Source organism: Ctenocephalides felis, unplaced genomic scaffold (genome assembly GCF_003426905.1).
Source record: "Ctenocephalides felis isolate EL2017-DRISC unplaced genomic scaffold, ASM342690v1 CF-g0.4_SCAFFOLD_03570, whole genome shotgun sequence".
Classification (NCBI taxonomy): domain Eukaryota; kingdom Metazoa; phylum Arthropoda; class Insecta; order Siphonaptera; family Pulicidae; genus Ctenocephalides; species Ctenocephalides felis.
The window spans coordinates 12,840,810-12,866,512 of record NW_020539724.1 but is presented as its reverse complement, the minus strand read 5'-3'; the positions used below and the strand labels follow the sequence as shown (position 1 = coordinate 12,866,512).

The 25,703-nt window shown below is 30.5% G+C and overlaps 5 protein-coding genes and 1 non-coding gene across 6 annotated transcripts in view; 2 read left to right on the top strand and 4 right to left on the bottom strand.

Moving 5' to 3' along the window:
- The first annotated feature begins 1,406 nt into the window (after window positions 1-1,406).
- LOC113383266 (von Hippel-Lindau tumor suppressor homolog) lies at window positions 1,407-2,052 on the top strand. Its single transcript, XM_026621517.1, has one exon. The coding sequence runs from the start codon at window positions 1,498-1,500 to the stop codon at window positions 1,981-1,983; it is 486 nt and encodes a 161-aa protein (XP_026477302.1). The 5' UTR covers window positions 1,407-1,497; the 3' UTR covers window positions 1,984-2,052.
- Window positions 2,053-3,367: 1,315 nt separating this feature from the next.
- Window positions 3,368-5,043, bottom strand: LOC113382873 (longitudinals lacking protein-like). Its single transcript, XM_026621119.1, has 4 exons — window positions 4,939-5,043; window positions 4,581-4,703; window positions 4,420-4,506; window positions 3,368-3,931 (listed from the first exon to the last, which is right to left on the bottom strand). The coding sequence occupies exons 2-4, from the start codon at window positions 4,674-4,676 to the stop codon at window positions 3,740-3,742; spliced, it is 375 nt and encodes a 124-aa protein (XP_026476904.1). The 5' UTR covers window positions 4,677-4,703; window positions 4,939-5,043; the 3' UTR covers window positions 3,368-3,739.
- A 562-nt stretch (window positions 5,044-5,605) lies between these two features.
- On the bottom strand, window positions 5,606-9,748 carry LOC113382815 (exportin-2). Its single transcript, XM_026621056.1, has 18 exons — window positions 9,594-9,748; window positions 9,377-9,522; window positions 9,127-9,319; window positions 8,920-9,065; window positions 8,651-8,851; window positions 8,415-8,582; window positions 8,199-8,328; window positions 7,945-8,108; window positions 7,687-7,876; window positions 7,425-7,626; window positions 7,101-7,361; window positions 6,939-7,030; window positions 6,660-6,868; window positions 6,495-6,592; window positions 6,262-6,429; window positions 6,034-6,196; window positions 5,831-5,975; window positions 5,606-5,760 (listed from the first exon to the last, which is right to left on the bottom strand). The coding sequence occupies exons 1-18, from the start codon at window positions 9,676-9,678 to the stop codon at window positions 5,606-5,608; spliced, it is 2,916 nt and encodes a 971-aa protein (XP_026476841.1). The 5' UTR covers window positions 9,679-9,748.
- Window positions 9,749-10,073: 325 nt separating this feature from the next.
- LOC113383408 (nascent polypeptide-associated complex subunit alpha-like) lies at window positions 10,074-10,761 on the top strand. The gene is made up of 2 exons (XM_026621676.1): window positions 10,074-10,469; window positions 10,537-10,761. The coding sequence occupies exons 1-2, from the start codon at window positions 10,074-10,076 to the stop codon at window positions 10,759-10,761; spliced, it is 621 nt and encodes a 206-aa protein (XP_026477461.1).
- Window positions 10,762-12,801: 2,040 nt separating this feature from the next.
- Window positions 12,802-25,703, bottom strand: part of LOC113383407 (eyes absent homolog 2) — a 23,932-nt gene continuing 11,030 nt past the window's right edge. Inside the window, exons 4-14 of the mRNA XM_026621674.1 lie at window positions 19,149-19,411; window positions 17,711-17,927; window positions 17,249-17,451; window positions 15,795-15,922; window positions 15,581-15,722; window positions 14,867-15,171; window positions 14,705-14,794; window positions 14,521-14,617; window positions 14,202-14,358; window positions 13,867-14,111; window positions 12,802-13,774 (exon numbers count right to left, since the gene is read on the bottom strand). Of these exons, the coding sequence (XP_026477459.1) occupies window positions 13,593-13,774; window positions 13,867-14,111; window positions 14,202-14,358; window positions 14,521-14,617; window positions 14,705-14,794; window positions 14,867-15,171; window positions 15,581-15,722; window positions 15,795-15,922; window positions 17,249-17,451; window positions 17,711-17,927; window positions 19,149-19,411 (2,029 nt within the window). The 3' untranslated portion in view covers window positions 12,802-13,592. The remainder of the gene's footprint in view (window positions 13,775-13,866; window positions 14,112-14,201; window positions 14,359-14,520; window positions 14,618-14,704; window positions 14,795-14,866; window positions 15,172-15,580; window positions 15,723-15,794; window positions 15,923-17,248; window positions 17,452-17,710; window positions 17,928-19,148; window positions 19,412-25,703) is intronic.
- Trnas-uga lies at window positions 20,176-20,254 on the bottom strand. Its single transcript has one exon. It is a non-coding gene; the product is annotated as a tRNA-Ser (tRNA).

Genomic DNA, 25,703 nt, shown 5'->3' with positions numbered 1-25,703 from the left:
CTCAAAAACTCGATTTCTATTTTCTTCACTCTTTGCTCTCTATCTCTGCAACGGGTGGACCTGCCTTTGCCAAAAACTAATCAGCATATCTCCCTATCAATAGAAATCGAATGTTTTTTGAACCATTCAAATCAGTTGATCCGTGCGCCCGAAAACATGAACGAAAAAATGCGGACACACAAAACACACACACATACATCCATTTTTTCTGAGGTATGCCAGTAAAATGTTCAGAAACTCTCTAAACGTCGAGAAATGCAAAAAAATTCATTTTCGATTTTCGGCCCATTACTATAACTATCCTACGGGAAGTTAATAATAGAAAATGTTTAATTATAATTATTTATCTAACGTAGCTCGCTAATGTAATTCAACCTACGTTGAAGCACTTAAAGATGAATTTTCCAGAAGATGCAAAGACTTTGAAGCTTATGTGCCTATATTTTCCTTCCTCATAAAATCAGATTTAATAGATCTATCAATAATACCGTTTGATTTTTAAATTTTCGAGTGTATGAATTTTGAAAATTTATCTATTATGTTGATATTTATTTTGATTTTTTTTTTAGTTTATTTATTTCTAAGATTTTCTCTTATTTAAAAATCACTTCGTCTCGATATATTTATCAATCTCTTATCGAACTAAAATCTTTAGAATTATGAAAAACAAAATTTAAGGAATTACAAAAAAATCTAGAAGATGACTCTATGGAAAAATCGACATCCATATTAAATTGTTGGATGACATTGCCGAAAAGATTTAATTGTTTAAAGAAAATTGCATGCGCTCTCCTTTCAACTTTTGGTTCCACATATCTCTGTGAATATACGTTTTCTCACATGATGTCTCATCAAAGAAGTCGTTGAACAACTAAACATTCAGAATCTTATGTTTAATTAAAATAAGTTATAAATTATACCCCGGATAATGAAATGTTAAGCAGGCATGTGCAGGGACAAGGTTCGCATTAAAATTGTTTAGTTTATAGCAGAATTTTGTTATTTGTTAATAAATATATTTAAAAGATAAATTTTGTTATAATTCTTCTCCCCTAGAACCTAATTATATATTTTAGAATTAAGGCGCACCCTGAATCATATTGGTAGAGTGGCTTGGCACACCACAGTTAAAAGCTTGCCGACCCCTGGCCTAGATAAATAAGCATAAGAGGTATAGAATAATAGTTTATTTAACAGAGTATAAATTTAATCATTCCAAGTATGGCTTGTCCAGGGCAATGAAACTTGATTTTGTCTTCTTCTAGGTTTAAAACTGTAACATATTTCTTTTATGTTCTATTAAATAGTTTCACTTGATTCCAATATTGGATATCAGAGTCCCACACCATCTAATGAAATATAACCTGACGGACCACCCAATGACAGTCAATGTCAAAGCATGTTTACTCCAAACATGCGGCATTTTGGTTGCCTTACTTAGCAAATTTGGTCCAACAAAACAATCTGTGATAAAATACATTCAATAATGTCCTCACAATGGCAGATAATTATGATCTTATAGGAGTAAAATCTCAAGAATCAAAGACCAAGGAGTATATAAGATTCATCAACTGCTCAGATAGAAAAATAGCAGTATTTTGGATAAATTACAATGGTCTTACAGCCCTTTACAAGATCCTAAATCCTTCTGAATTTGTAAATGTAAACACATTCGTTGGACATCCTTGGATAAGCCTCGATGTGAAAAATAAAGAAAGATTTTTAACAGGAGGCAAAAGAATATATTACCCAGAACCTGGGTATATGAACAGGGTAAGAAGGCCACCAGAACACCTCAATATGTGCAGATTAAATATTAAAATAAGCGCTCCTTTACGAGACCTCAGGACTTTGTCTTATATGTGCTTGGTAAAGATGTTATCGAAAGAAGAAGATGTTGATCCATTGGACTTGCCTGAAACACTTCGCAAGGAACTGAAAAAACTAATTCAACAGGAACATCGCTTTGAAAATAAAGATTAACTTATTATCTAGTTGTAGTATTTATAATGTTACCAAATAAGTATTTTAATAGATAAAAATGAATAAACGACAAGGATATATGAAATGTTAAAACAATATCAATATATCTAATTATATTCATTGTTATCGATATACATATTTAATGAAATGTCTTAATTATTGTAAAATCTTTGAAATATAAAATATTTACTCTATACATAAAGTACTATCCACATTTTTTTGAAATAAAATTAGGGAAGGGAATGATATGCTCAAAACATTTTGTACCGGTTTAAATTTTTTAAAAACAACTGCAAATAGCAGATCAGATTATTTCAAGCACTGTTACAGTTGTAGGCAGTATAATTTAATTTTGATTAATACTTTTTCTGATTGCTATTCAATCAATAACCAACCAAGGCACCTATCAATTATTTTTATACTTTCTTAACTCTTATTTTTAATTTTATAAAATGCAACACCCAATACCCCAAGCAAACAAATAGTCTTCATAAAAAATTCATACCGATACAAAATTATTTGTGCAAATCGTTCACCAACAATTACTCTGTCATTTAACTCAAAGTACACAAATCTTATATTCCTAAAATATCAAAATTAATCTGTGTAATTTACAAATCTTATAGTATATTTTTATTTCGATACACATTTGCACAAATAAGCATATAATAAAAAAATATCTATAGCATATTTTGAGAAATAATAATTATTTTCACATATCTTAACGTTGACCAATACTGACAAACTGAGTTTGAGATAATATATATAATAAGATTTCATTTGGTATAAGTGGGCATATTTTGTCAATTTATGCATTGACCTATAAAACAAAAAAAAAAATAAAGCACTTATTTATATGACTACGTTTCAGGTTTATGTGTACTAAAATATTGCTGTGCAAATAGAGATTCTTTATCATAGACATCAAAAACCACAAACATATTCAGCACCTACCATGATAAAAATTAAATACAAATTAAAGGTTTGGTTTAAAAATTATGCTAAATGCTTTATGATCAATAAAATAGAGCACTAAATATGAATGTGAGTATATAATACGTGTCTATGAATTTGGAAATATGAGAGTTTGGGAATGAAATCATATTATCATACATTAGCATTATAAAAGCAACCGTACAGATCATAACCACAAGACAGTAGTCATAGATTAGTTTTATATAAGTCGAGTGTCTAGAGCAGACATTTTTTAATGCAATTGTAACTTCATGAACTAATAAACTGCAGTAACTAAAATCTAAATTAAATTATAATGAAATCACACTAACATTACACAGCTAGAATTAGAATTAAACTATTTCATATTAAACCGAATATAATTACAAAAGAAAACTTAACATATATGTCATCAAAAGAAAGGACACTCTATTCAAAATTATGTCATAAATCATTGTCAAAAAATGTGATGCTAGTAGCACTCAAGGAAAAACTATCACAAAGCATTTTCAATATGATATGATAGATATACTTAATTGTCTAAAAATGGCATGGGTTTAAAAATATATGTAGCACTATCATATTGAAAATGTTATTTGTTGGCTCATGCAAACCGCTAACAACTTAGATAATTTTAGGGACCTATAAAGAATGTTGAGTAACTAAGTTCTCATACAAAAGTATCAGGACCTATACTGTCAAGGGGGCTGGCTTATGTTTAACAGTAAATAATATGCGACACACACACTTTTCCAATTGGAATGTGTTTGATCTTAAATACATTCCATAATGAGTATTTTTGTTACTCCCTCTTGATTGATGGTGGGGCCTCAGCCAGGCCTTTTACTTTTAAGCGATCAGCTGTTTTCAGAAATGCAGGCAATTGTTCTTGAGATACATTCACTTCACCTGCATACATGAATTCAAGGATCGCTTGCAGATGAGAATATGATACATCTTTTAATATTATTATTGGATGTTTGCTAGGGTTTTCCTGGAATTGAGACCATTGTTACATAATGCCAATTTACACCGATATTTCATGATCCAAAAAAGAAATTAAATATTCTTTCTTGCTTATTATTCTGACATGCAATAACTTGGCACCAAAAAATGTTCACTGATATTTCAAATAGAATGTGTTGCTTTCATTATATTCATTTTTGATCACAGAATAAAACCACTAAGTCACAAGAGGGAAAAAAATAAACAATCAACAACCACAAAAATAATAATACTAGATTTTTCCACACAGGAAAAGATATCCTTGAAAAAATGTGTGGCAAATATTAAAAATATGGCAAAAACCCTATTTTCTAATAATTATTAGAAAAAACGTGAAATACATTTGTACCACACGTGTAAACCGAATTGATCACAACAATTAGATAGTTCAACATCAGAATGGCAAATTAAAGGTAATATATGCAAATATATTATTTGCATATAATAGTCATTAATAATGAAAATTAAACTACATACCTCCAATAAACTTTTGAAATAAGGGCTACATGCAGAAAGTACCATTTTGTGAGCCTTGCAGGTTTGTCCTTCACAAGCAAGAGTAACCTATGAAAAAGAGAATATATTAAGACACTATTCAATATTTTTGTAACAAATCATAAAATAATGTGAGTACTTACATCAGTAAAGCTTTTTTCATCGCGTAAATGCCTAAACGATGTCACCATATTAGTTTGGAAATCATTCCATTTTAAGAAAAATTGTTGGTCACCCATTTTACCACAGTTCGTAAATACTACAAGCTGCAAATAAAGATGATTCTTTAAGTAAACTATAACTATTTTACGAAATTGGATGCACACTACGTTAAAATTAATTCGCGAAAACAGAATTTAGAATAATCACAGCGCCATTTTAAAAAAACTTTCACCCCTTAACCTAAATTATACAGGTAAACCAAACAACTTTATAGAAAAACGGTACTTTGACACTTGCACTTAAAACGATACGAAAATAACATGCAATAAGGGCACTTACGAATATTTCAAATTATCCAGTTACTCTTATTAACTACGGATACTTAGGAATGTTGATCTTGTTTGTGTTTAATTATTTGCCATATTAAATTTTCGAAGTGTTGTCAGAATGATACACTGAAGTTTCAACCGATGGTGTTGCCACATGTGGGGAAAAGGACTCATTCTTACTAAAATCCAACGGAATTCTATCCAAATCTATCTTATAAAAAATTTAACATGTAGTGAAAATGATAATTAAACTAGTTTAATTTTTTATTAATTACTTTTGTTGTTTGAGAAAATGTTATTAATTTGTGGTATTTCTTTATAAGAAAAGGTATTTTACAATTGAACCTAAATGAATGTGACCTAATTCAATGAAATGGCCTAAAAATCTTTCAAGGATATTTTGGTCGAATTTCTCCGTACACATTCAATTATTTAAGTTAATTATTAATGCATGAGTAATGTATGCATCTCAAATTACGTTACTGCGTTATTAATAGAACAGAAATATTACTTATGCATAAACCTTACATTCATTGTTGCAGGAATTTTATATGACCCGTTGCACAGAACAAGAATAATAAATTAAACAACACATAGTAAAATTAACAATTTATTTAAATAATATTACAAACATAGTTATCAGAAATATGTTCAAACTTAAAAAGAAAAGGTTAAAATTATGCTATTTGTACTCCGCTCTGCGACAAGTATTTTTCTATAGCCAGTTTAAAATTAGGAGACAAGCTCATAATATTCTCTCGTACTATTGCTGGATTTGATGCTGATAAACGACCCAGACTTTCTGCCAGAAACTTTACTGGATCCTTTACATCTATAAAAATTAATTTCTGGGTGTAACTAATGAATGTATAAAATAATAAACAGTTGATTAAACTTTATACCTGGCAGAGGATCTAATTGACCCTCGGCTGCATAATTTAATTGACTGTAAGCCACTTGATATCCGGGTGTGTCCTCAATTTCAACATAATGATCATCTGGTAATAAAGATTCATCTGCTGGTAGCTCAAAGAGCTGGACTAAAGCCTAATTTAAATTAAATTTTAATGTCAAGTTTTCTTTACAATATTTATGCTTTAAATACCTCCATTAGTGGCTTCCAATATTGACGATATTGGCCAGTTATCATTTCACTGCTTTCACAGAGTAATCGTGCTGTACCAACAGCAACTAATCTTATTTCCAATGCCCCACTAACTCTTTGTAAGTCTGTGATCAATACTCTTTGTAATACCATTCCAAACATTCTAAAAATGGATTTAATTAATATTACATGAACACAATCTTTAAATTGAAGTAATTGCTTTCTTACTGTGCTTGAATTGAATCTACAATATTAATCAATTTATCTGGAGAAGTCCTAGCACAGAATAAACTAAACCATACAATTAATCCACGAACAAATTTTGTTGTTTTAGTAGAAGACAGCCTTTGGAACAGCAATAAGAATACTTGTTTTAATGTAGGTTCCAGAGAAGCCCTATTATGATCAAAATCAAATGATTAATTTATAAATTGATAAGTAGGTTTGATTCACATACTCACATTGGATAATATATTAGGAGATTTTGTAGTAAATAAAAGCCTTCATGATCATTCACTTTTGAGGCAATCATTTTTTGGAAAACACCCAGTAAACCATTCTACATTTAAAAAGATATATAATTAGTAATGAAAATAAGAAATAAATGTATATTATTGATACTTTACCAATTTTTGTTGCTGGTCTAAAACATTTGCTGCTTTACTAATAAATGCACATAACAATCTCATTAATGGTTTAACATTTCCTGGTTTATCCCATAAAGCTGGTGTTAATAAACAAGGGAACAATGCCATGTATGGAGGAGGCACTCCTGTTCCGGCAGCTCTCAATTCCAAAAGTAAAGACAACATTTGAAATGTGTAGGGAATGAACTCTATACAGAAACAGTATATTAAATAATGTGCGAGTATGTGAATTTATGAAAATAATATTATTCAACAAACCTTGCACATCTTGCTGAAGTATATGTTCAAATAATGGAAACAAGGCTTCTTCAAATGATGTAATTGCATTGTTATCAGATTTACAAACAATCCTAAAATTAAATTAAAGATAAATCATATTTCATAAAAGATTACTTACTCATAGAATAAAAGTATGATTACTTGATAGCTAAGCACAGTGTCTCGAATAGATAGTGATTAAAATGAGGCCTTGATGGATTCCTGGCTACAGTTTCTAAGGCTTTTGTAAGCCTTGGCAGTGCTGCACCCATGAAAGGCAAAGCTGCCTCTTGTAATGTTGAAAAACTGCGCATTATTGCTTTCATCACATAATCATTTTCTTGAGATTCCTCATGTGAGAGAGTTCCAAATAAACCACTCAGAAGATCACCAGCCACTGGAGCTAGATGTGCCTTCGACAACCTACAATTGAATTGAATATAATCTATTTCTCCTTATTTAATTATTTATCATTTAAAATCTTACAAAGGCTGTCCATTACTATCTCTCATTATTAGAGATTTTTCTAATGTGCTAGCTGCATATGTGTGTATAACAACACTATTAGAAGATAAATGCCTAATTACGTGACTAATTGTAGCTGTTGTGTATACTTCAGCCCCCAAAACTGCTCTGAATGTCATCAAGTAACGTAAAGCATCAGCTTTTAAGACAGGCAAAGCATTCACTGTAATTTAAATGTAACTTTTATGTATGTTTGGCGTAATTTTATTTAATAAATTTTTACCATCAGGTCGTTCCAACTCAGGAGCAACATGTTGCTTGTAAAATTGTGGAATAGAGACCAATTCTGATGTTGAAGTAACACCATGTTTCTGTGTGGCACCTCGAGATGCCAAAGAAGTAACTAAATATAATGCTGCATCCTTAGCTTTCCAATTTTGTTGTGGATTTGAAGAGTATTTTTCAAGCATCACCTAAAAATAAATAATTAAAATAATAATAATGATAATAATAATGAAACAGAATATATCCATTGTTTTACCTGAAGATACTGTCCAAAAATTTCAAAGATTTTGGCTTCAAAATTTGCTGATAGAACACGAACTAAATCACAAGCTGCTCTTCGTCTGGTGTCAACATCTGATCCCTCAATATCCCTTCTTATATATTCTTCTGCATTTTCAGCAAACAATTCTTCATCTGATTCTATTAAAAAAATTATATATAAACATGAGTATTGCAACTTTCTCATATTTTATATGAATGTAGATACAACATAAATTTACTTAAACAAACCTCTAAAGTCCATGTTTGGTATAATAACCTTTTCACAAATACTAGATAAAACATTTGGATCTTCAAATAAATGTTTATAGTGATTTCTTGCAGCCACTGTTGCCAAGAATTGTAAGGCATTTGATACTAACTAGATAAAGTATACATTATATTTAAATATACTCTAGAATATTTACTATTAGAATAAGTACTATCAATATATAATATTGAGCTTACTGAGTCATATTTGGGCTGTATACCCGTTCCAACAAGAAGTCCCCAAACAGCAGTGACAAATTGAGGCATGTATGGCCCAAATTCTTCATCATACTTTAAAGCATACATTGCTAAACAATTGCACACTTCTGATCGCAATTGCTCCAAAACGCCAGCTTCCTCAGCATCCTACATAAAAACATTCATTTTATATAGATTATAAAAGAAGATAAAATAAATGTTAAAATTATTCTAACCCCAGTGTGCAAACAAGGTACGTCGGTTGTGAGCATAGTGTGGAATGCAGTCATCCAAGTTTTCATATTATCTTCAAAAAATTCAGGTAAATCCTGGGAATTTAATGATAAAAATACTTTACAAACAAGAACCAATGATCCATAAATAACTTTAAGAGCTGCTTGATTGCCAGCATGAACAGTTGTTAAATTCATAGTAGCCTGCAATAAAGAGTTAAGTTAATATATTGCTTTTTATATTACTGATAGTATGGTGAATAATTTCCTACCTCAAGCAAATCTGTTAAGGGTTTTGCAATGCGATCCAGCACATATTTAATTTCAACCCACAGTTCTTGAGATTTGAATTCAAATCTGTATCTCTTAAATAATGAATGTGCTGTATGTAGCACTCCATTTATTATATGAAAATCACCTGAAGAACCAAATATATATTAATATAGTATTGTTATAAAAGAATATGTATTTCATTGTACCTGTGGCAAATTTGTCTGTCATTTCTGTTATCAACTCCGGCCATTTATTAGGAAAGTCATGTTTTCCTATTATACTAACAGCATCACTTAATTGTTTCTGAATTGCCGGAGGAGCTTTTAACATCAAGGTTACAATAAGTTGTTTGATTGCGGTTCGATCTTGTGCATGGATTCTATCAGGAAAATCTGGAAGCTGAAGTAGATTTTGTGTAAATTTAATAGTTCAATAAATAAAAAATATATTTCTTACAATTTCCCAGTTTCTTTTGACATAATTCTTAAAAGCGATAGCTCCTGAGGCTCGAATAGTATCATCAACTCCAGCCTTATCAATTAGATTTAATAATAAAATTGGGTAATTCTGATTTACTTCGACACTTTCTAAAAATCTTTCAGCTGCAAAAGATAGAATATTTTTTTAGTTCAATGATATCGTTATCAGAAATACGTTAAAGGTCTGTAAATACCTGGACGTCTGATGTTTGGGTCAGGACTTAATGTTTGGCGCAAGTACTCAGATAACGTTTGCAAGTTAGCATCATTAATTTCCATATTGAAAATTACTTTTAACTATGTTTAATATTAAAATTGTGCAATAAATTCGAGCGAAATTTAACCGGTTACTCACAGTTGTTATTGAAAGAAACATAACCTATGAACAAAGTTGAAGTAGGGTGATTAATATTGTCAGGGAAGGCAACTTGACGAGAAAAGAGCGCGCCAGCGCGCCTTTTGAAACATTTTCAAAGTCCTTTTACAGCACATTCAAAGTTCTTTATAAATAATTTTAGTTTTTAAATATACTTACGTATCCCAGCACACTTTGAAAGTATTTGTTTTCTTCATAAAACAAAACAAAATATTCTGCGTCATCGGGTCTAAGATACACTTACAAATTAGCAGATAATCAGTTTATAAATTGCGAACAGTAATTGGACATTATCAGAATGCCTTATATAACTGAATTAAATTGCGTAGATGCAAACTTTGGAACATTTCAAACGGCTGCAAGTGACAGTGATTCCGATGACCAGGCCCCGGATATTACGGAAAATAGTGTCAGCACTTCCTTCAGCAGGACATCAGGAGCTACGCACTCGGAAGGAAAAGCAAAAACATCTAGAGCTGAGAAAAAAGCCCGAAAAATGATTTCCAAATTAGGTCTTCGACCCGTCCCGGGTATCGTTCGCGTAACAATACGGAAAAATAAAAATATATTGTTTGTTATAACAAATCCGGCCGTTTTTAAAACCCACCACAGTGATACTTATATTGTTTTGGGCGAAGCTAAGATAGAAGATTTGTCTCAGCAAGCGCAAATGAACGCTGCAGAGAGATTTAAGGTAGATTTATTTAATTTGTTTATTAGATTTATTAGGAAAAAACACTAAGCATACACCTATTTTTCAGGCTAATTGTTTGGGTATAACCCATGGTCGAGAAATATGCAGCTCGGCGGCTGTCTGTACTGACTCTGATGATTCAGATTCTGATGATAATCCTGCATTTGGCCTAGAGGAAAAGGATGTCGAATTGGTGATGTCCCAGGCCAATGTGAGCAGAACCAGAGCTATTCGAGCACTTCTTCGTAATGATAAAGATATTGTTAATGCCATCATGGAATTGACCATGTGATCTTAAGACTCAATTGTATTTTGACATGTACTCAATGTAATTAATAAATGTATAAAAATAATGCCAAATTTAATAATTCATATATATCACATTGCCATTTTTTGCGAGAATCCATAACTATATGCATATAATCATAATAAATGATAAGTTATTCTTAATCATATCAAACACAATCAAAATCCAAAGGACCATTACTCTCAAATTTAGATATTTTAAATGATTTATCCAAGTTTTGTTATCCATTTATCCAAGTAGTCCGGCCCACTACGTAATAAGCTTCATCATGATTATTTTCTGACATATTTATAAATTTTTGGCTTTCAAGGGTCAAAAAAAATTTAAAAATTAAACGTTTAAAAAAATTGTATAATTTCAAACACAATTATCCAATGCCATTGCGCAATGAAAACCTGGCTAAACTTAAGAAATGGAAAGATCGGCTGAAACGAGGTACTTCAAGAAAATCTCTTTAAAAATCGATTCGAATTCATGATCCAGAAATTAGACTATAAATTTTATTTTAGGGTCCACATTCTACACACTTTCTTGTTCAGATTATGCAAAAATGATGTTTCACGAAGAAATGTCGACACTAAAACTTATGAAAAGTTTGAGGGTCCTCAAATTGCCCGAAAATATCTCTATTAAAGTTCCTAACGAGGTATGGCATATTAGATTTAATTTCTGGAACGTGAAGATCGAACTTAAAATACCAATTTGCATTTTTCATAAAAATTAATCACTATTAATTTAATAAAATATCAATACAACCTTATTTAGGTTCGAACAAAGAAGTTTAAGAAAACAATTTTAAAAAAAGGGTTACGAAAAAAATGATGCCAAATTGGTCAAGATGGTTCAAGAAAGACCTTGTAAACATTATATAATAAAATTAGCAAATCATTAACAATCTACAATTTTGTTAATCATCTACTAATCATTTTTAATAACTATATCTAGCTAGCTAGCTGAAGATCATATATTTAAATTTATTATTTTACCATTTAGGTTAAATTAAGAATTGGCTCCAAACATATAAAACAATTATATCCAAAACTTAGCACACAGCAACCAGTTTATTATTTTGTATGCTATGGAGCCGTAGCAATGTGCTGGATATATGGTGCTTATAAAAGCCTTGTATACATACAAACGTAAGTTTATATATAAATTATATATGTAATGTATATATATATATATATATATATATATATATGTATGTATATATATATTGTTAGTCCAGAGAAAAACAAGCAGTTGCTGCTGGACCATCGTCGACTAGTAGAACTGAGAGATTCTGAAGACTTCGATACAAGAAATGATTGATTATAATTAATAGATTTAACCCTAACTAAAAATAGTAAATATTATTTGTAATTAAAAATACCCTGTAGCTAAACTAATAAAGTACTAAAATGTAAAGTATTTTTTATAATCATATAGAGAATTTATTATACACTTTAATATATATATATTTGTATATTACATAGAATGTATATATTTACAAATATTCCAACATCTAATTGGAATATATAATTAGTATTTTTTATAATTCAAAATTATCTGTAACAAAATTGTAAACTAATATTATATATGCTACCTCTCATATAAAATGTACATTTAATCTAATGAACGACTAGTCATTAATTATACACTGAAAATTGTGTACAAATAAAAAATTTCTTATTAACAACTTCTACTAGCTCTGAAATTGAGCGTTTTAATTACTTAAAGTTAAATTATATCTATTTTAGGTACGGAAGATGCCTGTAAAATAACTTAAAACAGAATTGTCGAAACTATTTAGTTGTGTGATTCTTTTTAAGCGTTAATAAAATTTGTGATTTTGGAAATAAAGACATGATGAAGCCAATATTTTTACAAAAGAGTTTTTCAAAACATCTTAAGATTAATTGGTTTCTTTTTATTGAGCCTTGAACTTGTGCGAACTTATTTATAAATTAATTATTTTCAAACATTGAAGTTCATAAACACCATGAACGTTTTTATAAATAAGTACTTTTCAGGCCTTTTTAAAAATGAGTAAAAATTTGCAATAACTCTCATTTTAATGAATACTTTATACATAAGTGCGCGATAGATAGATATGTTGTAAAATTGTTGGCTTAATAATATATCTATATGTACACTTGATTTATTGTATTGGCTAATAACATTCAAAGTACTTTAGTTTTATACATATCCGACTTGTACTCAAAGCTGATGTAATCTCAATTCAATATTCAACAGCAACATTGAGATAGATGAAATCTTTCTATCTAACATTTATTATTTGGTTATTAAATTGCATAAAATATGCAATTGTTTATGTAATATATTATTAAAATTATAGTTTATATCACAAGGCGCGATTACGCGACTGTCGCTACTTTTATACAATTGGAATAGTTCGTTATTCACATTTCTTAACAAATATTCACTAACCTAAATAGGCAGTTATCAGACAAAAAATAAAATACTAACCGATAAAATAATATGTTTATATAGCTCCGTAAAAATATTTTGGGTCCATTCATCAACTAAGTGGAGAACAAATCGATTAAAATTGTATTAGATACACAAAGGCTAAAATTTTATTGGCAGCGCCTCACACTATTATCTAGGTAATGTCAGGATTGACATAAAATTTAAACTTTATATGCTTGCAAAGGTAACTCATGAATTAACAAAGCATGTAGCCTTGCTATAACAACTGCCAAAAATAAAAACTATTTCAAAAATTAGGAATTACTTAAAGAAGTCTTTTTTAATTCTTGTCCCATTCATGCTATCATAATATAGTACGTAAAACAGACCATCACAAAAGCACATCATAAGAAATCCATGCTTAATGCCTCATACATTTTAATAGCATCATTGTGACCAGATATCCTCCAAAATGGAATATTTAAAGCTTTTGCAGCTGTTTCTTCATCCTGGCCATCGCCTACAGCTACATAAGAACATTTTCTGCCAAATCTAGTAACTATTCGCTCAAAACATGTTTCTTTACCTAAAAAAATAAACAATTTGTTTACTGACTCTGCAAAATATGTATTTATCCATCAATCAACTTATATCCATTCAAATTATCATTTATCCTACCTATTTTTGTAGCAGAATAAATATTTTCTACAGGAAACACTCCGCCTAGACCAAAAAGTAGAACTTTGGCAAGTGCTGGCACTAATTGAGTCGTAGTTACTAAAACATTAACGTGACTTGTGCGAGCAGCTATTGTGTTTAAACATTTGCAGGTCAAGGTTAACCAATTATCTGTTTGTGCTTCAATTTCAGATCTTAATTGCAGCCATTGATCACGTTTTGCTGCACCCAGTAAACCACCAACACTAAAATAAGAGTATTATTTTAATTTAATTCTTAGTTTCAAGAAATATTTATAAAAGACCAGATAGAAATATTGTAAATAATAATATTACCTGTTTCTATAATTTGTGTAAGTATCCTTAATTTTTCTATATCTAAATGCTAATTTTCTCATCCAGTCAACACCTCCACGAACTCCTGATGCTAAACTGATTCCACTGGCTGCAGGAGTGGCACCAGTCAGAGTGGTTGTGCTCGCCCCAACAGTACCTAGTTTAATAAAGAAGTGTTATTGTAAAGAAATTATATCACATATAATTTGATTTATGAATTATCTTGTCAAGCTTATTCATAATTAGTAAACTACATAATGTAATTTAATAATATGCATAGGAAAATTATGTCTCCAACACTTTATTTCATTTATCTTACCTGCCATGTGAAAACCGTCAGTAGTAAAATTGTATGATGTAAGATCTTGTCCATTATCATCTGATGATACATCATCTATATGCACTTGATCACAGTCCTAAAAATATATTAATTTTATTAAAACTCTATATAGATATAATCAAAATGGTGTAGTGGAGTTAAATATAAGTAAATTTCAACAAACCTCAACATCGTTAAAAAAGAAATGATTATCTGCCATATTAAACACCATCTCTTCCATCCTATATCCTAACTGTACAAGATGTTGAGCATCCTGAAAAACATATAACAATCAGTATTCAAATCTATAAACATATATAATCCATTCATCTATTTTAATTACTACCTTATTATGTCTAGATGCAAAAGATCCTGTTAGTAAACTATGAAATATAATAATAGTCTCATCTAAATCCCAAATGAACACCCGTTCAACACCACTTTCACTACTTGTTGAAGATGCAGAAATAGTCCCTGTAGTCGGTGATGTGCTCGTTTGTTTTCTCCCTCGACCTCTAGAACTAGATGTTGATTTACTAGATTCGGGTTGTGTTGAATAAGGTTCACTTCTAGCCTTTGAAATACGGGTCTCATTTTTCAGAGGATATAGAGGCTTTGAATCTGGCATTGCTAGAGATGATGTAGGAGATTCTAAAAGGATAATAGATACAATATGTTTTAGGTATACCAATATATATCTAATAAATATATTAAATACATTAAAAATATTTTTTTCTTAATATTTTTAACAAAAATACTAACCACTGCCATCAGACATTCTATATTTTACTATACTAATATTTAAAACTAATGTCTTTTCTGCTGGCACAATGTCATTCATTAGGGACGCACCAATGTATATATCTATTTAATGAAATATCCTGATTTATAAAGAATGTCCTGTCACAACTTACAAACTTTAAGGTTGACAGGACGCTGTTCTGATAATTTTAAAAACGTGCGTCACCTACCTCGAGATATTCCAACTAACAACGAATTGATGGCAAACTAATTAAACACTTGTTGATTCATTAAAATAATGAATTAGTTTTAAATTTACCTGGTAATCCAGTAGTCAAATGATAGGATGGGGCCCCCACACTCCCACTTGAGCCAGGAGAGCTCACGTAAGGACTATAACTTTGAGCGTAATAACCATATTGCGTATCCGCATAACTAGAATATCCATAATCTACAGTAGGCTGTAATTAATTAATAATTAAATATTACTACGTGTATTTTAAATAAATTATTTAAGTAGATGAATAATGTACCTGCTGAGAACTGCTAAAGGTTTGTGATGCTCCAACAAAACTCGCGCCATTGTATCCAGTTTCATAGGAAGGATAATGTGTACTTGTCGCTTGGCCTGATGCTGCACCGACTGCGAAAGGATTACCTCCTGCAAATTGTAAAATATAATATATAATTATGATATAATTAGATAAATATTAGAATTTTTGTCTAGTATGTCGGAGATACGTTCCAAACTGATCAATCCATCAGGATTGCAACATCAGGATAGATAGTGAATAAATTCAAAAAGTCTTAGAGAACTTCAAAAGAAAAGTTAACCATCACTCAGCTCAAATGTTAAAGTAAATCCACATAACAATTTGTATTATTACTATTTAATTAATATTAACTTCCCGTAGGGTAAGTTATTGTAATCGTCCAAAAATCGAAATTGGAAATTTTTACATTTCTCGACGTTTTGAAGGTTTCTGAACATTTTGGCATACCTCAAAAAAAATGGATAGTGTGTGTGTGTTTATGTATGTCCGCATTTTTTCGTCCATGTTACGGGCGCACGGATCAACCGATTAGAATGGTTTAAAAAACATTCGTCCACGTTTTCGGGCGCACGGATCAACCGAATTGAATGATTCAAAAAACATTCGATTCCTATTGATAGGGAGATGTGCTGCTTAGTTTTTCGCAAAGACAGGTCCAGCCGTTACGGAGATACGGAGCAAAGAGTGCAGAAAATACAAATCGAGTTTTTGAGAGAACGGAGTATCGGATTTGAATGATCTAAAAAACATTCAATTTGTAATGATTGGGAGAAGAGGTGATTAGTTTTTGGTAAAGACAGGTCCCGCCATTTTGAAGATACAGAGCTAAATGTGCAAAAATTTTTTGAGGCAGTTTTTGAGAGAACTAAGCGTCCGATTTGAATGATCTAAAAAACTTTCTGCTTGTATTGACAAAACAATTGCTTTTGAGGATAAAAATTATTACATCTTTTTTTTATTTTTCATAAAATATTTTTGTAATTTTGGATTAAAAATTCTGGAACAAATGTTTACCCAAGTGCGTTTAGACTATGTTCTGGAGCACTTTTCCAATTTTGTGAAAACTAAAAAATGTGAAAATGCCGCCAAGCTAAGCACAGTATAAGTGAAAATGTGGCACAGAATTATTTGCAAATACGTTTAGATTGTGACTGTACGGGAGCACTTTTTCAATTTCGTGTAAATATATAAGCAACTATTTTTTTGAAATTGATTTCGAAATGAAATGACGATTGTTAATGTTCTGGAGATAAATTGATTTATTATTTGCATTTGATTTGCTCAGATATAACAAGATAGCAAAAATAATGAAAGTTACAGTATGGGTAATAATATATTTGAAAACGTTTAAAATTTCTCGAATACTTCATTACGGTTCAGCAATTTGCCTTAAGGCACGATGCCATGCACCACTAGTTTATTATTATTTTTACCTGTAGCGTGGTGCGCGTGATAGGCCGTGAGGTATGAGGACGGCGTAGCGCTGGGCGGCATCGCCGTTTTACTCGTTGCCGTGCTCGAGGCGCCAGGCCGGGCTGGTGTCGCGTAACTCGCGTAGGCGCTGGTCTGCCCGTAAAAACTGGCGCCTGCACTACTCGCCGAGGACATATAGGAACTACTGGCATACGACTGCATACTGAAAATAGTAAACAGACAGGTATTATAATAAATGATATTTATTTATTTATTTATTTATTTATCAAATAGCCCACAGAGTAACTCCAGGAGGACTTAAAACTACAATTTTAATGATAGATATTTTATTAATACAAATATACTAATATGTGATATAACAATATAATATAATATAATATAATTTATAACAAAAATACATAACACAAAATAAAAAAAAATGATATGTGGTATGTAAAATTGATTACAACTATTTTATTTACCTATTGTAATACTGATAGGCCTGGTGTGAATAATCTTTAGTAGGATCGTAGGCCATGCTTTCCGAAGGACCTGCGCAATACAGCCCCGTCGCTTCCATCCCCGAAACCCCAAGAGCCGACGTACTTAAGACTCCGAGTGAAGAACCAGCTACTGGGGCTTCTAAAGAATCCACCAAACCAGGACTTCGAACTTCCGATTTAATACTTGCAGCAGTAGCTATAATAAAATAAACACGATAAAAATAATCTTATATATAAAAATGAATCGCAAAATGTGTTGGTAAGTGCATAACTAAACAACGCTTGAACCAATTTGGCCAATTCTTTTTTTAAAATGTTCGTTGATGTCCAAGGATGGTTCTTACGGCGAGAAAAAATCGAATAATTGCCTTGAAAACCCTAAAAATAGTCCTTTTCCTTTTCTCATACAAACGTTTTCTAACTAAAACGTAGATCTTTATTGCTATTATTTAAAATTCATATTAAATTACAAGCACTCCTCCTAAACGATTATGCGGATTTTGATAAATCTTTCTGAAGTTTGTTAAGAAAATTTTCTAGCATGTATGTGATTATAAAGTACTGGGATGTATGTCCAATAAAGTGGAAATAAATGAAAAAAATTGTAAACAACGACATGTCATTGTTTGCATTGAAAACAATACAAACTATTATCTGCCAAAAAATTCAATTTACTTATGAACCTAGACAATATTAGAATATGTATAATATATTTATGATTATGAATAAGAAAAATGAAATGTCTATATTATTATTGCCAAAAGGCAACTAAGATGTGCCAGAAATTAAAATAATATGAAATACAGTATATGTATGGCAGATTACAAATATGAAATTAAGTATTAATCAGGGCCGGTCCTACCTTTAATGCAATGCATGCGAAAAATACGAGTGCACGCTTTAGGGGGCGCCAATACAAAATTTTCAATATAGTTTTTTATATAATTTTTTTGTATCTTTTACTTATCTTTCCACAATATTTTTAAAATTCGTAAAAATTTCACTTTATAAAAACAAATGGGAAGTAAAGATGAATACATACAATTCGGCCCTCACGATATCGATTTAATCTCTTAATTGGAGAAGTTTAAGTTGCAATTATGGATATCTTAAATAATAAAAAAATTAAATTAATTTAATCCAACATGAAGTACCAGTTCATGACTTCAATTTTCAATATAGTGTGAGAATTGAGACTCATCATTTTATTTAAAGCAGTTCTACATTTAACATCGCTCATGTTATAAATGTATATTCATTTTGGCGTGAAGAGTAATTTAAAAAACAATAATTATTATGTTTAGGTAAACGGTAAATATTAGTATATTTTATTAAAAAATTGTAGACATGAATACAGAACAACCTCTGTCAGGTCATCTGGTTATAAAATAAAAATCTTATGTTATCTTGTTCCTACCGGTGTCAGCTTTAGGTGATGTCCTTCGAAACCAGGTCGGAGAGTCTTGTGCCTCGGATGCCCAAGACCCAAGAACAGTCGCCGCCGAAGGTAATTCCCCATGATGCATTGCGATTCCTCCTGATGAAGGTGTGCTTATTGAAGGACCAGTCGAAGTTGGTAAGGAAAGGTGTGATAAATGTGAAGCTAATGAAGAAGGCGGCGTGGAACATGATGAATCTGATTGGGCACTGCCTGAACTAATGTAAGGATCTATTCCTATCCTAAAAGGAAAAAACAATTATTAATAATAATTATTATTTTAATATTAAATCTATTGATATTCTGAAAATACCAGAATTCACATCATATATAAGGAAATGAATGTGAAGGAATTCACATCATAGACAAGGATGATTCACATATTGCTTAAGATATGCTTAAGGTATTGTTATAATGTACAAACATGAGGATTTTATCATTTAATTTCTATCCTCTGTGTCATTTTTGCACTTCAACGTTTCAAGTACAAAGCATTTGATACTCTAATAGTTTTTAACAATAGCGGGTGTTACATTTACTCAACAATTGTTGGCTACAAACATGCGAGTTTCATCTCAAATTCAATTGTCCGTGCAACACCGGATTTAGAGGATTAAATCATATGAAAGCGGGCAAAAAAATATATGGTCTGAAAACGGTCCAGATACTAAAAATGGAAGCTCTTTCGAGTATAATAAGAAGATTACTCTTGTTGACAGGTAAAATCAGGATTCGATTTTAAAAGAAAAGTAGAGAAAGAATGGGACGACATGTGATGAAGAAATTGTGTTTGAAATGTGATAAACATATGTATTTTATCTCGTGTAAAGATTACTCGCAAAATAACATTGTGAGGTGAAAATGTTAAAATTGATAAATTAGTATTAGTGGATCCACGATTATTAATAAGGAATTAGGCAATAGCTATTGAAATTAATGTTATGTTACAGTATCAAATTAAGATAATAAATTATTATTGGTACTTCCATTATCAAAACAAATCAATCGCTGCGGACAGGATTCGAACCTCGCGGGCAGGGCCCAATGGATTCAGTCCATCTCCTTAACCACTCGGACACCGCAGCCATGTTAAATACACCCCTTAAATTTTAGGATAACATTTTTTGAATTTTTGGATTTTATGTATAATATAATTACCATTTAACCATAATAATCATTTTATATTTTCCCGAACTAAAAATGTGGCATTTGTTTAACGATCAGATCGACAAAAATGATAACAACAATTATAGCAAAAATAGTTTTATATAAAACTTCATAATTAATTTTCCTAAAAAGTTCTCGAAAAAAGCCTATTAACTCGTTTTATGTTTCCTCGACGTTTCAAGTCATTCTGAATCGTTTTGTACCAATGTCAGCCAAAATTTCATCGACGTTTTCTTAAAATGGCTGTACCGAGTTTAACTATTTAAAAGCCATTTTACCACGTTTTAATCAGAAACTTTGAACCCGATGCTATCAAGGGGGCGTCCATTAATCACGTGAGCGAATTTTTAAGGATTTTGGACTCCCCCTCTTGGTGATCCATGGTGATATTCAAAATTACCCCCCCACCACCAAACATCACGTGTATTTTTAGTTACGTGAAAAAAGTGTACAATATTTGAATTTTTTTTGGAAAAGTTTGAATTTTTAAAAAAATTACATAAATACACGTGATATCTTACTATACCCCCCCACGTGATATTTTGTGATATTTGTCAAAACCCTCCCCCTTCCCTCTAAAAACGCACCTGATTAATAGACGCCCCCCAATTAGACATCGTGCTCATTAGATTTTTGTGAAAACTAAATCAATTATTATGCAACTTACCTTAAGGTAAAAAGGCAATTACCATTCCCATTTTTTATGGGAACATTTTCATCTGAACCATAGGTGATAAATATTGGGAAATAATAATTCATTCCTTCCATTCGACTCTATAACCAACATTAAATATATTTCATGCCGCAAGAATTTCAGTTTTGGCCAGGTAGTATATGTTTTGAGATGTCTTCACAACACAAGTAGCAATTATTTAATTGATGTGTCCCTTGATGCGGAAAAACTGATTAACTTTTTTTTAAATTCTTGATGGGTGGTAGAAGCTGTTAACACCAGTTAAAACAACACCGAGAAAAAAGTGGTAACAAAGTAAAAAGGATTTATATTAAGAAATTCTACAACCTCGATATTTTTGATTTGTGACCACACACATGGAGTAGGTATTTAATCTATGACAAGAGCGTTTCGGTGCAAATTTTCGTGTTGTTTGTCAATCCAACACTGATGCAGCAACTGTTTCCACTAGAAGGTACTTTAGATGAGTGTTTGCAGGCCGAATCGATAATGAGTGCCACTTTTGGACCTTTGTGTTCACAGCCCATCCGCATATAGATGAAAGACATATGTTAAATAACCAAAATCAGGCTGAAAACATACCAGGAAAATGTCGATATAAAATTTTTAACAGCTTCAACCACTTGGACGCAAATTTATATTTGTTCAATTAACCCAACTTTAACTTATCTTATATGAGTATCCCAAAAATCGTACCAAAGCTATCATGTGACTTTAAATAATTAAAAGTAACTTCAAGTTAAATTTTAAAATTTTTAATCAAAAGCTTTAGAATTTTGTGTTGTAATTTTTATTATATTTTTTATAAACTCAACCTTGTAAAACCGATGCTCATGTGTTTCTGTATATCGAACAAACAAATGAATAAATTTAACTATATTTTTTTTTATAATTGTAAAACTGATGCTCATGTGTTTCTTTATATTGAATTAATAGATAAGTTGAATAAACTCAAGAAATGTTAAATTTTTTTTAATATTAATATAGCAAAACTGATGGTATTGTTTCTATGTATTGAATAAGCAAATGAATTTTAAATCTGCATCGTACAGTTTTTATAAAAAATATGTATTTTAATATATTACTTCTATTTAATATTAAATACCCTAGAGAGTCGCATAATATTCGATAAATACTTCTTATTATTGATCGATATGTCGAATTTTATCAATAACGAAATTTGGAGACATTTACCATCCCTAGCTTAAAGTTAAGCAAAGGATCCTTTCTACCAAAAATCAAGAGAGGACAAATATGGTCCTTTTCAAGTGTCCCATAAGGGTCAATTTAGCGCGTGTCCTTCCTGGGTCCTTTTATACCTGGCGACAATTCATCATTTTTAAAATATTAGCTATTAAGTTAATATAAGTTGAAATTAGTTAAAATACAAAAAGAAGATTGGAAAATGTCGGCTCAAGTTAAATATTTCTAAATTTATACAATGATTTTTTTAATTTGAATAGTAGAATAATATAAAACTCGAAATTGTAGAAAACTAAAAATCTAAGGATGATCTATTTTTTCAACGCAAATTATTTGGCAAAATAAATATTAAATACTACTTTTAAATGAATCTATTTGATTAAATAACTTACAGAATAGATTAGAAATTTAATTCATCTTTACAAATAAAGATTTTTAAGACTTATTACTATGTTTCGCCTGAAAACACTTAATAAATTAACGAACATATTCTATTATAGTGAACAGCTTATGTATCATTATTACTACAAGTCCAAATTACTTCTTTATGAACCTTGTGCTGGAATAAATAACACAGTTATTCCCACAGCTGAGAATTGGTGCAAAAAAAATTCTGGAGCAAAAAATTATTACTATGGTTAGTTTGAAGAAAAAAAAACAATAATGCATATGACGCCTTTCCGAAATATGTCGGAGCAAAAGAAAAAAAATACTGACAGTGACATCACGACAAGAAGGTCGGGCTTTGAAGGTCCCTGGTAAAGAAATAGAAACAAAGAGCTCTATGTTATTTGAAATATATTCATTATTATAGAAAATATTAATTATATTATTTATATTTATTACTTTCAGTAAATGCACAATACCATCGAATATTGGCCTGGTAATAGCCCTAGATTCATTACCTAAAAGTTTGTGTAGTTACATAGTAGTTTGTGTCGGTCATGTGTTATTTAATAATTAATATTAATTATTATTTGTCGATTTCTAAACCGTTTTCCATTAACTTTACTGAACCCATTCCATCGATGTAAAAGGAAAAAGATGCTCCTTTCAAGGACAATATATGTTAAAGGCACACAATGTTTCCTTTGAGACATCTCACACATGTGCCGACCACTTGTTTCGCTCGGAGGAGTCTCGACCGAATAAACACCGTACGAGGGATTTTGGGCCTTCCTGTTCCTTCGGATTAAGGTCACATGGTAAATGATAAAATATTTAAATAATTTAGTAAAACCTAGAGCAAACAATTTTTAAACCATTTGTGGAAGCGTGCTTTAGGTTATTGATGTAAAAAAATTATGTTTAATAAACTTATAACATAAATTTTGTTACACATGTATTAATGCTCTCTGGCAAATGTACAATGTTACATTATTATAAAATATAGGAAGTTATATTATAAAATATAATTATATATAATAAGATATTCAGCAACATTTAGTAGTATTTATCTTATATAAAAATGAATCGCAAAATGTGTTGGTAAGCGCATAACTCAACAACGCCTGGACCAATTTGGCCAATTCTTTTTTTAAATATTCGTTAAGGCCAAGGATGGTTCTTACGGCGAGAAAAAATCGAATAATTGCCGGAAAAAACCTAAAACAGCCCTATTCTTTATCTTATACAAACGTTTTCTAACTAAAACGTAGAATTCAATTTGAGCATTATTGCTATTATATAAAGTTTCATATTAAATTACGTGCACTCACTGTATACTCCTCCATAACCATTATTCGGATTTTGATAAATCTTTCTGAAGTTTGTTAAGAAAATTTCTAGGATATATGTGATTATAAACTGGGATGTATGTGCAATATTATAGAAATAAATGCAAAAAATTACAAAAATCGACATATCATTGTTTTCATTGAAAATAAATGAAAACTATCATCTGCCAAAAATTTCAATTTACTTATGAATCTAGACAATATTAGAATATGCATAATAAATTTATGATTATGAATAAGAAAAATAAATGTCTGCATATTAATGCCGAAAGGCAGCTGAGATGTGCCAGAAATTAAATATAATATAGAGATACAGTATATGTAGGGCAGATTTAATGATGCACATATGAACCAATATGACAAATTAATTCACTTAAAATATGAAATTAAGTATTAATCAGGCGCGGTTCTACCTTTAATGCGATACATGCGAAAAATACGAGTGCACGCCTTAGGGGGCGCCAACACAAGATTCGGATATTAAATTTTCAATATAGTTTTTTTTTCATATAAAATTTCTTTGCATCTTTTGCTAATGTTTCCACAATATTTTTAAAATTCGTAAAAAATTTCAACTTTATAAAAACACATGGAAAGTAAAGATGAATACATACAATTCGGCCCTCACGATATCGATTAGGAGAAGTTTAAGATGCAATTTTGTATATCTTGAATAATAAAAAATTAAATTAATTTAATCCAACATGAAGTACCAGTGTTATGTTATGATTGTGGTTATGTTATACCCGTTTAAAAAAGTTCAATTTCCAATATAGTGTGAGAATTGAGACTCCTCTTTTATTTAAAGGCAGTTCTCCATTTAACATCGCTCATGTTATAATGTATATGCATTTTGGCGTGAAGAGTAATTTAAAAAAAAAATAATATATTGTTTTTAGTAAACGGTAAATATTAATATATTATATTGTTAAAATTGTAGACATGGGACAGAACAACGTCTGTCGGGTCATCTAGTTTTAACATAAAATGATTTTGACAACACCAGATTGAAGTAAAATTTCCCAAATTATAATCATAAAATATTCTATCATTGCTGCAGTATTATATGATCTTGTATTTATTATTAGGAGCAATAATATTTTAGTCCTTAATCCAATTTAAACCATTACAAGTCCATATATCTATTATCGTAGTACTGATATCAATCATCGCCTTTACGATTGATGCTATAAAAAATATTTGTTTAGGAAACTGGGATCCATTTAAAAGTCATCAGCCTGATCTCATTGGCTTCGAACAAAAGCCATCGTAAAAAAACACGTGTATAAAAGCACTTATGTGATCTTTATTTGTTCAACATATTGATGGGAAACGATATAATTAATTTGTAATATAAAATTTAATGATTAGTCGGAATTAATTATGTTTTAATGGGAATAATAAATCAATAATTGGAACGAGAGATCATTTTGCTTGCATATTAAGCAAGAGCAAGAGCAAAAATCTATGTCCAAGTTCATCGGTTACAATAAATTATAAGCTGCGAAATCTATCATCCTCTTTGTCATTGAAAGAGTTAATTTATTTCCTCATGGGGCAGATATAATTCATTTTTTTTGGCCCTGTGAGGTCTCTTAGACTTTACTAACATTATTACACATATTTGTAAGAAACAAATAGGTACACGAATATAATAAATAATGTCTTAAATTGTCCAGGCCGTTCGTTTGATTTTATCTTTTATCCATGATTTAGTGCGAGTCTCTTCGAGAA